This window comes from Leptonotus elevatus, chromosome 13, assembly GCF_054856555.1.
Source record: "Leptonotus elevatus isolate MCC_2025b chromosome 13, RoL_Lele_1.0, whole genome shotgun sequence".
NCBI classification, from domain to species: domain Eukaryota; kingdom Metazoa; phylum Chordata; class Actinopteri; order Syngnathiformes; family Syngnathidae; genus Leptonotus; species Leptonotus elevatus.
In genome coordinates this window covers 12,881,391-12,898,035 of record NC_141251.1, presented here as the reverse complement: position 1 = coordinate 12,898,035, position 16,645 = coordinate 12,881,391, and the positions used below count along the sequence as shown (strand labels likewise).

Here is a 16,645-nt window from a genome sequence, read left to right as displayed (position 1 = left end):
CAAAGGGCAATAAAAAAAAAAAAGCTCACAAAAAGGTCAGAGATCTGAGGTGCATCATGTGTGGATGTTTTTTTTTCTTTTAAGGAAATCTAGCTTTGCATACGTCACCATCATGAACTCCAAGGTAATGCTGGAGATTAAATGGTAACTTATACCTAGAAACAAAGTTAGGGAAGTTGATGTCTATTAACGTCAGCTGAGATCGTCTCCAGCTCACCCTAATGAGGACAAGCGGTCTAGAAAATGTGAATGTATTGGATTTCCTGCTGTAACAATGGAAATCACAGCAGTTGATCAATGACTATGTTGCTTATTTATGGATGACTTTTTAATGTGTTTGAAGTCACAAGGTCAGGACGAGAGAGAGTAAAAGAAAGGGGTGATTGGAACTCAATAGTCTTCTTGTCCTCAAGCTGAACTTCTACTCTGACCTCATTGAGGACATAACATAATCTTCACTGTCATCACTTTGTTTGTTTTTAAATATTCATTTTGGCTCAGCCACTCTTCGCAACGTTTGTTGCATGACCATAAACGCACACCTTACAGTATGTACACTACAGTAACAAACAGTGAAAACACCCATAAAATGTTCATTTGCCTAAAAAGCCAAATGGCAGCCAAGCACTTTGTGGTTACTTGACTTGACTGTGTGTTTTTAGATGCCAGCCATTTTTATTCCAATTGTTTTACTTTGACTTGTGAGTAAAAATGCAACATACAAGCGCTGTATAGTGTCAGTCAACTCAACTCACTTCATAACAAGCAGCAGTTTGGCAGATAGTGAACATTTCTTAATAGTGTCATAGTGTCCTTAAAGCAACAAATAAATAATAATAAGATAAACAGTGGAGCAACACATGTAGTCAGCTACATTGACATAATATCACAATTATATATTCTTGATCCTCTGCAAAGAATGACTAATAATACGGTGACGTACTGAGGCGTTTTAACCCTATAAAGGCTGAACCATGAAATATATAAGAGAAAATTCAGATTCTTTGTAAATAGAGTATTTATTGGTCCTTTTGAACAAACTTCCACATGTGACTTTTGATTTGTGTCATATTTGATGCATCCGGGCACAATGCTTTAAATTTGTACATTTATAACTGTCAAAAATATAATAATAAACACTAAGAGACATGTCAAACATATTAGTATTTCCAAAAATCTGAAAGAGAGTATTTAAAATGATACGTTTGGCTTTATAGGGTTACCCGGCTCCATGTATATTTTTATGTCTGAATTACACTGCCCCCATGTGGCCAAGGTACACACACCAGAAGGAGCTGCACAATGGCCATTTGAATTTAAAAAAATATGGCAAAAACTGTTTTAGTCTTTACATTAAATTCAATTATGTCACTGCTGTTTGTTTTTATGAACTAAATTATAGAGTGATATGTTTTTTCTTATTCGAAAACATAAACAACATTTTTGTTGTATTTTATGGGTGAAGCAGAACAGATTTTTGGCATTTCCATTCATTTCAGTGGGAAAGATGATTTGCAAAATGTTTTTTTTTTAGTTACGACTTATGAGTGTAGTCATGAAACAATTTGATCTTGTATCTTAAGGTATCATGAGATATGAGGTATGTGAGTTTTTCACCAAAAAACGAAGAGTGTGCTCCCTTAAAAAAAAATCAGTGCTGAGGTGAATACGCGAATGGTTTCACTGTATTTGCTTACATTTTTAATAACAAATACAATTTGCTTTTCTCATAATGATAATGCCATTTCGTACATGAATACGAAAGATTTGTGACTTGTTACCATGCTTGGATAAGATTACTGAATGATAATACGACACAGTCTCACATTTTCATTTGTTGTCAGCTGTAGCTGCTCGGGCTTGGAGCGGATTTGGGAAGCCGACCTGGAAGCGTGCCACCTGTTCTTGCGAGGCCTGCAGCTGCGGACGTCTACCTGCAGCGGAGCGGACGCGGACGACCATCTCGCCACGACTGGCAGCGCTTCAATTCAAGTGTGCGCCAAAGAGGAAGAAGACAGCGCCATGTTGACGGCTTTAGGCGGCCGCTGGTGTCCCGAGGCCAATTTACAGAACTCAGAGTTCACCAAGGTAACACAACCGCTCCGTGTCGTGTTGACGAGGCAATGTATCATTAATTATTAACTATATTCCACGCATGTAAAATGAGATTTACATCTCATAACATGGCCCTTTGTGACGTTTCAGCTTTTGCATGTTCCTTACACACATGCTTGCCTCTATAAGGTCAAATATGGGTTTACATATAAACGCGTTCATTTTGTACGTCAACACTAAGATGAGCGCTTAAAAAAGACATTTGAGAGGCAAACATTTGGACCTTGATTTTACAAATGTTACCATTTCGTTCATGATCACGTGTGTTGTTAGTGAGGATGCTTGTGGGCGTGTGCGTGTGCGTGGTTACTATTCCACAAGTGATTTGAAGCCGCTGCTCCAGGGCAGAGCTCGAATCATTCACTCCTCTCCTCACACTTGCCTCCACCCACGAAGTCTGACAGTCTCGTCTGAGATAAGAACAAAGTCAACATAGCCAGCAGCTATCAAAATAAGAAAAAAGGGGAAAAAAACATGCCAGACATGTTTTTTTTTTTTTTTTTGGTGAGGCTATATTTGCTACATTGCCTCCCAGAAATGCAATATTTGCAGTTTTTCCAGCAGCAGCTCATGTTCTGAATTTCAAATTGCCTATCTCAGCATGTGTTGTTGGGCTATGTGATAAGTGTGTCAGTTTTGCCATTGAGGGCTTGGGATGGGCACAATCAATTAATTTCTGAACTGATTACTGAAAGGCGTTGATTAACTATGTGGCAAAAATGGCGGTGCACTAATTGACTGCAACCAGCAGAGGCACTGTTGATTATTTGCTGTGAGAAGTTGAGCTACATCCATCCATACTTTATTGTATTCAAAACAACACTGGCATTGGAACAGGACTTCAGATCATTAAGAGAAATTCTCCTACCCCATTGAAATGGCATGTATGAATGACAATCCCTTCACAGATTCTTACTCTCCATCAGATTGTAGCCCGAAATCTACATTTTGCACTAGTGTCCTCTTTACTTGCATTGCCTGATTGCATTATATGAACCGCACGAATCTACTTTCTGCTTTCCTTTTGTTTCTCTCTGCTTTTGTTTCCCTGCTAAAGCCTAGCCTCTCCTAACATTTCTCCAAGAAGTCAAAGGTGAGAGAGCCAACCAAGTTGTGCACAGTTCATTCCTCAGTCCCCCCCCCCCCCCAAGTTATAAACAAGATCTAGGTTGTACATGCGCAAACTCTATAGAAGGGATGGGCAGCTAAATGGAAGCCCGCACTCTGAGTCGCCCCTCCATTCATTAAAAATTATATAAATTTAATGATCATTTAATTGTAATAGAATAGTGGTGCAACAGATCACAAAAGTCACAGTTCGGGTCGGATCACGGATTTGAGTCATGGATCGGATAGTTTTTCGGATCAGCAAAAAAAAAAAGGATAAATAGTACTTTGTCTTCATTTATTTTGTTAAGTGCTTTTTCCATTAAAAAAATTCAATTCAAAATGTTAAAATTTAGGATTTAGGAACACAACTTTTAAGTGCAATATGAGGCAGAAAACATTCTTATTTCTACATGGTTCATGCGTAAAATAAAAAGGTATTAATGGCTTAAAGTTCCGTTTCTATAATCTAAACAGCTAAACTTGACATTTTCAGTTGAATGTTTTTCTTTTTTAAAGGGCAAATGCATGAGTCAGGTACCAGCTGTCAAACTTACTTACCAGCCGGCAGCTAGACACTCATGCTAACCGCTAGCCGCTTACGCTGGAGACTTACAATGACAGCGTAATTAATTGCTGGTTTCTTAGCGTCCTAAATTAGCGATTGAACACGAGTCCGGGATAGCGTTGTGTTGATGTTAGTCGCAACTATAATGTTAATCAAAGAAAGGTCTAAAAGGGAAGTCAAGCTAGCCATCACGCCAGGATGTGGGTGAACTTCAAAGTAAAAGTATTAAGGGTATTTATTTGCATTGCCGTCAATGTATTACTGTATTTGGTCAACTTAATTTTGTTAGGTTAGGTTTACGTTGAGTATGTTTCATCTTCCTTGACGTGTCATGTCAGAATGTTATCGACTGTGAATGCGCACTGTATACTCATATAATTTTTTTCTCATTATTTTTGGGGCGATCTGACCTCCGTTTTTTGTGGAAAACACATATTTTATGTTTATCAGCATTTTTGAAGAATATTTGGTTTACAACAAATATAAAAATATATAGAAAATGTAAAAAGAAAAAAATATACTTTTTTTTTCTTCATACAGCTGGTTAGGAAGTGTGTAGCGCAGATTTTTTTTTTTAAATTGCGCCCTCCATTTCATGTATGTTTAATTCAATTACTGCTGTTTGACTTGAATGACAACACGACTAGAGCAGAGCCTTTAACATTTTGTTTTTATCCTGATAGATTATTATGGCTTGGACGCAAGAAAATAATAACTGTCGCTCGAATTCTTATTCAGTTGACATGTTTTCAAAGCGAGTCTCATCTTTTTAGTTCCACAAAACACTATGTGACAGATTATACTGCTGTGGGATAGGATCTAATGAGTAAAATCATCCGTTGGGATGACAGCAAAATTACAGTTTTTACTCTCGAAAAACGCATTAAAATGGAATGCCATAAATTGGTGTAACCATAGTAAACAGCTCCGCCCAACTGCAGGTGAACTTCCCTCGCGTTTATTCAAAAATATAACCTTAATGACTTGTATTTGTCGCACAACTTTTTAATTAAAACTTATAATTGAACCTTTGCTAATACGTTTACATACAGTATGAGCATATAAGCCCGAAGCCACAAACAATATGTTGGCCTGCGTGAGATAATTACCTCACTTTGAATACTAACAAAGGAATCTGCTGTCCAGATGAGCCATTTAGTCTGTTGTTCTCTCGTCACAATTTGCTGATGAATAATTCCGGCATCATTACGATGCCCTGCTGCTCACATGTAGTCGGCAAGCCACGTAAATTGTATTTTCAATCATTCATGAGCCGACTTACGTCCGTGTGGCTTCAACAAACGTTTCCCCTTTGTTGCAGAAATTGGAGGAGTTTTTGTTCTGCATGGAGGATAACAACCCACAGGTTGGTAATGTTAATTGCGTCACTGTGTGCCTGAATGTTCTCACTCTAATTAAACTTTTATTAATGGTGGTGTGCTGGGACACTGAACAATCAATCCTCGAGTTGACCTTGACATGACCTCCGTGACATTTTTGTTGTTTGATCAATCTTGATCTGCATGTGAACTCTCTGTCTTACACTATTTAAAGACTTTTATTATTTATTTTATATTTATATATTTTAAATGTGAATTGTAGTTCAGGTAATGCAAATCTAACACTATTGAGTTGCCAACTTGATCCTGGTGGTGTTGACGACATCGGCTTTGTGGCAGAGCCGAATTCTCTGCCAAGAACACATTCTGACCTCTTTCTCCTTTCCGTAATGACTTTAAGTAAATGATTTCCACTTAGCTGCTGCCAAGCTGCTGCCCCGCCGCCGCAATGGAGATTGATTTGTGTGTGCGCGTGTGTGTTTCAGCACTACTCAATTTCCTTCTAATGTCTTCTAATTGTTCTTTTATCCTCCCAAGGTTCTTTTAGTACCCTCCTCATTTTGCACGGCACACGGCAAACTGGCAATAAGTATGAAGTGACCATTTGCTTTGATGGGATTCTGGTGTTACACATCTAAACTAAACACTTTTAATTATTTACAAATTAACGTGGTATCGTTAGATTCCTGCTTTTGGATAGCGACATGTGCTTCTTGGAAATAGTCCGTTTGGATAGGCACCAGCGCACACGGGATACTGACAGCAGTACTTGCTTGTGGTAAAACGGAACCCTTACCAAAAAGAAGTATATTTAAGTATGCTTGAAGTATAATCAAAATTAGGAGAATATACATCCAGTTTGCTTTTCTTGTACCTATTTGAAGTATACTGCACCAAGTAAATGTTAAATGTACTTGTAAGTATACTAAAACATATACTAAAAGTTTACATACTGTAGTACAATGGTGCCCCCATCCAGCCTGTTTCCCATGTTTCCCTCCTGCGGCGCAGCTGAATCTAATGATCGGCTAATCAGCAAGTTTTGCAGAAGCCTGATAACGACCCTGATCATGAATCAGGTGTGTTAGTGGAGAGAAACATGGAAAACAGGCTGGATATGGGGGCTCTCGAGGAACGAACTTGGGCACCCCTGCTTTATTATGTACTTAGAAGGCACTCGGTAATGAACCAACATTATAGGTAACATTTATTTATAAAGCCCTAAAGATCATGTGGCTGAGTAGCCTAGAGGTTAAAGTAGCGGTGTTTGCTGGTTCGATCCCAGTCAATTAATCACTTGGCTTTTTGCTGTGGACATAAGTATACTTTCAAGTATACTTAATAGCATACTTAAATATACTATAAAGTGTACTTGAAAGTATGCTTAAGTGTACTTATTCATATATTTTATAATATACTTAAGTATACTTTTAAGAGTACTAAAATAGTTTACTTTTAGTACAAGAATAAGTACACTCGAAAAATAAACGTATGTATACTTTAGTATACTCAATATTATGTACTTAATGTATACTACTTTTTGGTAAGGGAAGTCAAACATTTATTTACAACAATATGTTTTATACGCACCCACTAGTCTTAAGATGGCATTCCTATTCATATTAAGCAGCAAAATCCATTTGTTTTGACCTATCTCAGGGGGCGGCCATTTTGCCACTTGTTTTCAACTGAAAATGGCATCACAGTTTCACAGACCAATCGCGGCTCACATGTTTTCTGAGTTCAGTCATGTGATGTTTGCAAGCTGAGCGGTGATTGGTCGGTACCTGAGCCATGAGCAACTGTGATGTCATTTTCAGTCGACGGCAAGTGACAAAATGGCTGCCCCTTGAGATGGATTACTTAAAAGCAGGTTGATTTTGCAGATTTTCTACAAACACAATATTAATCAGAATGCTGTGTTTAGATTAGTGGGGCAGCAGTAAAAAAATATATATTTGTTGTTCAGAATGAATTTGATAACTCATTATTTTTCATGTACAATTAATACCTTTAAAAACTGAAGATTACATCATCTGTGCTGAAGAAGTAGGATTTGGTCAACAAAACCAATCAGAGCCATAATTGGTCGTTACCTACTTCCTCATGTGATGTCATCTTCAGTGGACAGACAGCAAGTAGAAAAAAATAGCTTTTAAAGGGTATTAATTGCACATGGAAAGTAACGAAGTTATCAAATTCATTCTGGACAAAATATTAACTGCTGAAAATGGTTTAATGAGTCAAGTATCCATGTATAACTGTTTTGTGTTTTCAAGTCAACCCGACTATGAATGTTGGTGCAATGTTTATGCATTTTACAGCGTCTGACTGCAGCCCCCCGAGGGGCACAACAGCCACGTGCTGCCTTGGAGTCTTGATTGCCGAGATAACGATGACAAGGCCTGCGTGCATCTCCGAGTATTGCCTTTCTACATAATTTGATTACGCCTGCTTTGTTTACTGGGGGTCCCTGAGCATTAAAACTAATGTTCATCAAACCGCCGCTATGCAGTGCCGGCGCTGGCAAGTCTCACTTATACAGTGTGACATGCCAGTGACAGTGAAATCACATTTGTCAATAGCAAGAAGAGTGCATTGTGTGCACGACGCTGACGGCTGTTGAACGGTTGAATATCGCCTTTGTTAAAAAAGTGACAAACAAACCTATCAAGAATGTCACAGTGTGTACGTTGAGCTTTCTCTCCTCAGGTCGTATTGACTTTTAGCAAGAGCGACTGGAGGCTGGAGAATAGAATCAATCAGCTACACAAACACGGCGCTCTTATCTGCTAAAGAAGCTGCTAACCTTTACAGCCTGAAAACAAACAGCAAAGCGGCGCTTTAGCTCGACCGGCTTTCCTTTTGTTGATGAAGGACATGAATCCTAGTTTCATATGTTGCGAGGACTGACATACACTTAAAGTGCCTCACAAAGGAGACTGTTATCTTGAAGGCATTATCTCGAATCATTACCTGGGCTGTTTTTGTTCGTTAATCTCAATTGCTTCGAAGGTGGCTGGTACATCACCATGTAGTGCCTCTGGCTTTTAGTTGTTTGCTGTACATGTGTGTTATGTATATTGGGAGTGCTATTTATTCGCAATGCAGAGAATTGACTCTCCTCTCATTGTTGTGACACCTTTGAGCCGCAGGGAGAGGATATTTTCTACCTGCAGCCATGAGTAAGATGTAACTCCTTTGACGGGAACACAGTGTTTGATTTAAGCGTATGTGTGTACTCTTGTGTGTATGTGTTCTCCTCGCCCGATTAAAAAAAAAAAAAAAAAAAAACTAGGACACGATGTCTTCAAAAGAGGCTGCTCTAATTATGGCCAGCTCTGTTCCCTCAATGCTTAAGTGCTCTACTGCACTTTGCTCCCACATCTAAACTGACTTACCCATCATGCACTGCTCCACACTCTGCCGCAGCACGGCCAGGTCACCTGAGCCGCATAACCCCGATGTTTACTGTGGACTTTATGACCTTGGCATCTTACCTGAAATATCTCAACCGTATATTCTCATGGAAAAAAAAAAAGCACTATAATTCATTTATAACTGACGCTTCATTTAGCAACAGAGCGTATGTAAATCCTGCCACAAACATTAAGGAAACATGGCTCAAAAAAAGTTCCTTTTTCCTTTGGTTAACGTTTCAAAGCACTTAGGGGTTCACGTTTGAGCACATTCATCCAGACAAAAATGCAAATCCATGCTAAAGAGATTAATGAACTTTTATTACTTAACTCATTCACTCACAGCCATTTTCACTGTAACAACCCCCTTTGCTCCCGGCTGTTTTACTGGATTTTGATTGATTTTGCAAGGCCCACAGAATATTGTGTTCTATTGCTATAAAAACATGGAACCTACCAAAGGAAACATTAGAACCTCGTCTTTCATCAGGAAATAAAGTATATTTCTATCTGTTTCCGTTTTGCCGCAATTAGCATTAGAATATCATTAAGCTTCATCACTATTCACAAATCTGTTTAAAACAGTGGGGAAAAGAGGTTGTTGCAACATGGCCCTGGTTGATCTCTTATACTCTGCTGCCACCTGCTGGCCGTTTTTGTAATAACTACCATTGTTTCAAACATTCTCTTCAGTTCAGAGGCTGCATCAAAGCCAAAACATCCAAAACCTGCAGGACTGCGGTCCTCCAGGTCCGGAGTTTGACGCCTATGCTCTAGCATAAAAAAATACAAAATAAAATAATAAAAACATATAAATATGTCTTTGGAAGTATGGTAATATATAAAATAGAACTTATTTATACGTTTTGGGGAGCAAATTAGTTAACCACATAATGTGAACATTTGTTGTTGTTGTTATGATTCACAGTTGTACGCTACATTCCATGTGGGATCTTACTTTACTTTTCAATTATTAACATTTCAATGATGTGTACCGGATAACCATGGATCATTACGGCTTCTTTGAAAAATAAACTACATGTACCAAATTTAAACTTCAAATCAGAGAGGTATTAGCTGAACAGTATGTTAAAATACCGTGGTTGTCATTTAGCGACATTATTACACTCAGTTCTCTGTCAATTATAATGCAAACTGTAAAATAATTAATAAATATGGTTAGGTTGATACATTTCAGAGTATCAATCAAAAGTGAACCTTATTATCCTTTGTATTGGCAGACGTTCTTGAATTGGTCGCATTAGATTGTGCAAGTGATGAAAATGTTGTGATTGGTCAATGTATACACGCAGTAAAAGGAGATTTCCAGGCATTGTTTCTTCTTCTCAACAAAAACAAAAAAACAAAACACCCACCATGTTTATGTTTCATAATGAAAACAGTACTGTATTGTATTATATAGTAAATGCAGGTGAATTCAAAGAAATAGACTAATTCTAAAAAGTGTCATTACTATACACGCCGGACACGCCCTCCAGCCAATAAACAACCTACGCTAGCTGTATGAAAGGCAGCGACATGCACCACCACATTTCCCCCGTATTTGCATGTACTGCATATATGCACATACACATTTATAGGACATGTGTGAGAAAACTGTAGTGTAGTGGAAATTGAGTATCCTACCGAAGCATGAAACTGCCAATGTGGACCAAACATTTTTGTTTGGCAAACCCGTTTGAACGTATTTTCAAGTAACGCATTGCAAGTACAGTGTGTTCGAACTTGTAGCCTAAATGCTAAAAACATAGCATTTCTTCCCGTAATGCCACAGCGTGTTGACTTGCGCACGAGTGGCCTACATTATACCAATATGTTATGAGCAAGTAAACATTTTTTATTAGTAATTTTTATGGTTTTATTATTCTGTCTGCAATGTATGATTTCCATTCGGAATCATTCTACATAATGGCACAGGGTTTGCGCAAGTCAGTACCCCGTTGCATTATGGGGGGGGGGGGGGGGGGGATTATATGTTTTTAGCATTTAGCCTACAGGTATGTTCAAAGGTATTTAAATACGTTTAAATGAACAAGTTTGACAGTCAAAAATGTTGAAATAATGAGAATATTTTTATCCTTATCAAGCAGGACGAAGAATTACGTGGAGTATAGTCAATATGGCCATCGGCAAGAATGATTTTTTATTTTTTTAAACATCTTTCTTTCTTCCATTGTTGCCTTCTCCCAGCAGGATGTGTCCAGCGATGATGAGGCAGCGGACCTCGCCGAGCGCTGCGAGCTGATCAGTGACAGACTAATGACCTTGGAGGACGACCTACAAACGGCCATCCTGAACCGGGATCAGGCCCTGGCTGATATCCTTTCACTCCAAGTATACAGATGTTAAAAAGTCGAAATGTTTCTCTTTTTTCAACATTTAGATTTGAGATCCGCCGTTTCCTGGCGGCTTAGCAACTTGCACGCTACCAAATGGGAGCTCTCTAACGTTTGGTGGAGAATAAATAGCTCAAGCTGTCGTATCTGACATTCAGCGGAATTGAAGCTGAGCGAGGATCAGCGCATTTCTCTTGACAGTGCCACCTAGAAAATAACACGGTAAAAGTCCAAGTGAGGTTATTGGAGGGCCGCCGCTGCGGGCTGCCATTCTCGGGCACCGAGATTAAAGTAGGCAGACAGGGGCGGCTCTTTGGCAAATAGGCAAAAACACACACACACACACACACACACACACACACACACCCCCACACACACACACACACACACACACACACACACACACACACACACACACACACACACACACACACACACACACACACACACACACACACACACACACACACACACACACACACACACACACACACACACCATCCATCCGCCCAGCACCTGTTCTTGCCTGCTGGATCTGGCTTTGAAAACATTATAATATCCATGGTAATGAGTCACATGGAAGGGTTGAAGCTGATTACAGGTCACAATGCTTCATTTTCCGTGCTAATTAGAACTCTGATTGGATGTAGATTAGTGTGTTTTCCTCATTCATTGATAGTCCAATAAGGGGTTGAAGATGAGACTAATGTCTTTTACTTTGTACAAAAGACAGCATACCTTCCATCAAAGATCCGTTGAAGACACTTTTCCTGTTCGTTCTTTTCTGCACTCTGTTCAATCAGATATTTCAGTCTTCCATCGTGTTATCAGGATCGGTACGGCCTGTTGCCCCGTTGGCAAGATGTCAAAGACTGATTCAACTCTTCTCGGACTTTGTGTTTGCTTGTTTCAGTGCCATTCGTCTTTGCTTCTTGTATTCATAGAAATAGGATGAGTGTGAATATTTGAGGTCACTTATGAAACTGGAAGCTATTGTTTATTTGTAGAAATTGAACAGGAACCGATGATGATGCTACAGGCACCATAGAAATAAGAAGATCCAGAGAAATTTGTCATGTTTGCCACCATTCTTATCGTTGCCATTTGTGACATAAACCGTAGATCTACAATAGATATTCCAACACAGTGGTTTAGGCATTTGGCAGCAAGGTGGTTTTGCAGTTAGCATAGGGTGACCAGATTTTCCGAATTAAAAATCATGGCAATACAAGTTTTCGCTGGACATCAAATATACAATAAATTTACAACAAATTCAACCGTTAGTCAATCTGGTTACCGGTGGTTGTGTTATTACTTCAGCTAAAGCTAAATCTATCTTGGTTGACAGAAAAGCTAAGCTTGCGTTTGGTCTGACTGGCAATTGTAGCATTAGGCTAGTAGGACTACGTTTCCCATGATTCTTAGAAACGGCAGTAGGATGTAGATCTAGTTCTGGTATGCCAAAACATGCCTGCAAGCTATTAGATGTGGCTGAGAATGAGAATTCAACAGTTAAATTCCTTTTTAATTAGTTTATCGTATGAATTGTTATGATAACTGTGTGATTGACGAAATACACATGAAGTTGGGTCAAATTGACCTTGACATGGGCTCTTTGCATAGCTTGACTACTTCCTGAATTTAACATCACTCCTTTGTTTCCTGTCTTTCATGAGTGGACAAACTGATTAATCCAGGTGTGTCTGGCCATTGTCGTCGTGGTTACTGAGGTCGGCGGGCACACCTGGAATAATCAGCTTGTCCACTCATGAAAGACAGGAAATGAAGGAGTGGTGTTAAATTCAGGAAGTAGTGGATTTTTTGGGTTACTTTTGACCCAACAGTTTTTAAAGTGTATGTAGACTTTGTGGTTAAAGTGCACGTTCAACAACCTTCACTGCGATGTCGAACCTTCTGTGGAATTCAGGCTTTTTTTTTTTTTTTTAATGGCCGTTTAATTATGGATGGAGACAATCTGTGTCCATTGAATCTGTAAAACGAGCCATCGGGCTCCATCTGCCATCAGACCGCCCCTTTGATTTAATGCTTAAGCCGGACGCTCGCAGGCTTGATTTGGTTTTCCAAGCAGGTTAAACAAGTCCCCCGTGACGACGGCTTCCATCCCGTCCGTTGATGGCTGATGAATAATGCAGCTGTACAGTAGCTTTGCTCGGGTCCTGCCTGCCACCCAGCACCACTGATGAGATCATGAATAGCCAATTGCCGCAATTCACTCGTCAAGTGCACGGGGTTAAATCGACTACGGCGTGATGATCTGTCCCAGTAATCAGTTCGCCGGCCGAATTGGACTTTGATGTCTTCATCGGGTCACCGTATTATTGTTAAGCATCGAGCGCTACATGTTTCGTCCTGATATTTGTGCCACTTATGTTGATATCAATGCAAGTGTGTAAGTCTTCCTTAACTGCCGCTGCACAGTCGCTGGAGAGGCACGTTCGGGAAGTTAAAGCCACTTTGCAAAACATGCTCACCCTGCTCAGGGAGGACACGCAAGTTCATGAATTGCAGGATGATGACCACCCTGCGGGAAATGGGATTTTGGAGGAGGAGGAGGAGGATGAAGAGGAAGAGGACCAGTACTTCAGTGACAGCTGGGACATTTGAAGCAGACGCTTGTTGTGGTTTATGAGCACTCACACTGGGAGCCTGACCTGCGCTCTGCAGTACAACTGACCCCGTCCCTATTTAACGTAAAGCCACATTCAACGCATTTTACAAGCAGACCCCCCTGCGGGACTGATTCAAGTCTCCAGTTGTTGCTTTCTGTTACTTACAAAAAAAACACATTTTATACTTGCAGGGATACAACCTGTTAATTAAATGTGCCTTTGGGCTTCTCAGCCGACTGTCCCTTCAGCTAACAAGACATGAAACGATTTTGCAAGTATTGTTTTCAATTGAAGGTAAAACCCGTATACTCAGTGACCAAAACAGAGAATGTAAAACGCTGAAGCCCCAAATTTGCACCTCTTTTTGATCATATGTGGGACCAAGAAGACAATCTCAGAGATTCAAGCACATAAACTAACTGTTTGGTTTTGAGGTCCTGTGGCTTTTTCTGTGTTTTGTGACTTTTTTATGTCATTTTGTGTGTGTGGTGCTAACTTGAACACTGTTGTTGTGAAAATGCAATATTTCTGGTCTGTGACTGAAGGAGAAATTACAAAGGAGTATCAGGGCTACACTGATAAAAAAAAAGAAAAAAAAAAGAGTACATTTATGTGAACGGTAGAGTTACGAGTAGGGATGTTTGATTGCACTTTTTTCAGATTGATACCAGTACTGTTGAGTAGTCACCGATACCAAGTATCAATACCACTAATATTTTTTAGAAACCCCCCCCCCCCCAAAAAAATCATGATAAAATGAAAAAATATATTTTCTATTCCTCCGATTTCTCATTTGTAGTTCCTGATCGTAAAACGGCCACAAGATCCACCGTCACGAGTACCGAACACCTTAAAATAAGGCCAGGCATCGGCCCGATAACCTGGTATCATCTCTAGGAACAAGAATAAGTCCAAAACTGTCAAAGCTTTTACAAATACTTAAAAACACTTATGGTTGACAATCAAACAAATCCACTACAAAGTCATTTCATTGTTAGTTCTTTCCAGCAAGTGTTTACACATAACATTTAACGATGTTGATGTTTGTGTGCCAAAACATGGATTTTTGTTAAACTTGTACTAAAGTGGAACTTGACAGCATCCTTATCACAAATATAATTTTCTTTCTTATAAATATATAATATGACTATTATTTTAGATATATTTTTCTCCTCATGATATTTGATACAATATGAATTTTCTCATAATACAGTATAAAGATTTTCCCAGTAATGTTTTCCCCGATGAAAATTACAGTTTAAATCTTGTAGTATTAACTCATTCACTGCTATAAATTAAATAGTTTTTTTTTTCAAAATTAGAGGCAAGAAATTATTAAATTAAAATTAAATTATTAAATTAAATTATTTAATTGTAATTAATCGCATGACTTTACTAGTTAACTCACGATTAATCACAAATATTACATCTGTTCTAAATGTACAATGAAAAAATTATCATACTCTTAACAAAAGTGGGAAAAAATGTTAAACTAATAAAAATAGTTAAAATAATTTTTGACATTAAAAGTCGTCAATGGCAGTGAATGATTTTTTTTTAAAGAGAAAAAATTCTTACAAATTCGGGGCATCAGGCAATTAAAGTTTTTAATTGTAATTAATTGTGTGACTTCACTAGTTAACTTGCGATTAATCTGAAATTTCATATGTTCTAAATACACAATAAAAAAAATTCTAGGTTTTTTATACTCTTGTTTAAAAAAAGTAGAAAAAAAGTGTTAAACTAATGAAAATAGTTAAAATATTATTTTGACGTTTATAGCCGTCAATGGCAGTGAGAGAGTTCAAATGTAAGCAACTTTTTTTTGTAGTACTACCCACCCCGCCCCTATTTTTTCATCTTTTCAGTGTGGCTCTAATACTAAACCATATACAATAATTTTATTATGCTTTTGTTATTTAAATACTTGCACACATAGAAAAAACAATTTAAGGACAAAATATCAGTTTGCATAAAAAATACCCTGCTGTTTGCATAACTGACTGCATGATGACTTATGCTAAACCTTTTTTTGGGTAGTTTATTAATGGGATCATCTTGTTTCGAATTTGTGCATTCCCATAATTTTTATTTATTGCCCATCTTGTTTCACTAATTACAGCATGTAGCGTCTTGCCTGATGATGTGTCCTGCTGTTTTCTTTTTGTAACCACTTTGGTGAAGGCCCCTCACGGAGACCATGTGGGCATCCTTCCAGGCAAGTGGGGGCAGTGTTGACATGTCGGCGTTATCAATACGCTAATAAAAAATCCTCTAGTGAGGTCTGTAGGGGATACAAGCTTCTTTTGTTATCTCACCTCTGCAGCGGCGCTGTGGCTAATTGGAAGACAAAGTGGCGGAGGGCGTGCGGTGAAGGTGGTGTGCTGTTGCTTTGTGTCCATAAGATCCGGATACATTTTGTGTTGCGGGCCATCCTCAGTGTGCAGCCTTGCCTTGTAAACACAGCTGAGTGTTCGAGAGGTCCCCAAACCCCACCCCCCCCCCCCCCTTCCCTCCACAATGCTTCTCTCTCACACTGCTGACAGGCTGAAAAGCACTTTCCAAGCCAGAAGACTCCACCATCTATCAGCTTGAGGCAGCCTACAGACTCAGTCGGCACACACACGCACGCACGCACGCACGCACGCACGCACGCACGCACACACACACACACACACACACACACACACACACACACACACACACACACACACACACACACACACACACACACACACACACACACACACACACACACACACACTTCCCACCGAAATGAGCCCACCTCATAACCGAATCCGTGGTGGCACCACACTGAGCCCCATGAGGCAGTTGGTCTCATAAAATGGCTCGAGGTAAAAAATCCACATGGGTTGCAACTTGCAGCAGACAATATGTATACTCACTTGGGATGAAATTGCCTTTTTATGGGATTACTGCCTTATACACTACTCGCTGGACCCGTCAGCAGGTACCATACACACTCTAATAGGATCAAGAGCTGTGCTACTAACCAGAAATGTGTAAATTAAGAAAAATCATTAAGAAAATGAAGATGTGTTTTTGTTTTGAATGGTTGTTTGGCTGCGACCAGTCCAGGATGTTTTTT

The 16,645-nt window shown here is 39.2% G+C and overlaps 1 protein-coding gene across 4 annotated transcripts in view; it reads left to right on the top strand.

Annotated features, from left to right (window-relative positions):
- Nucleotides 1–16,184, top strand: part of disc1 (DISC1 scaffold protein) — a 51,121-nt gene extending 34,937 nt beyond the window's left edge. Inside the window, exons 11-14 of one of the 4 annotated variants that reach the window (XR_015096962.1) lie at nt 1,845–2,088; nt 3,173–3,208; nt 5,112–5,156; nt 10,764–10,825. Coding sequence is in view for 3 of the 4 variants with exons in the window: in XM_086093711.1 (XP_085949837.1) it covers nt 1,845–2,088; nt 5,112–5,156; nt 10,761–10,888; nt 13,345–13,531 (604 nt within the window). In the remaining variant the exon portion in view is untranslated. Of the gene's footprint in view, nt 1–1,844; nt 2,089–3,172; nt 3,209–5,111; nt 5,157–10,760; nt 10,889–13,344 lie in introns of those variants that run through there. The other 3 variants (XM_086093712.1, XM_086093711.1, XM_086093713.1) reach the window with 3 other exon arrangements.
- The last annotated feature ends 461 nt before the right edge of the window (nt 16,185–16,645 follow it).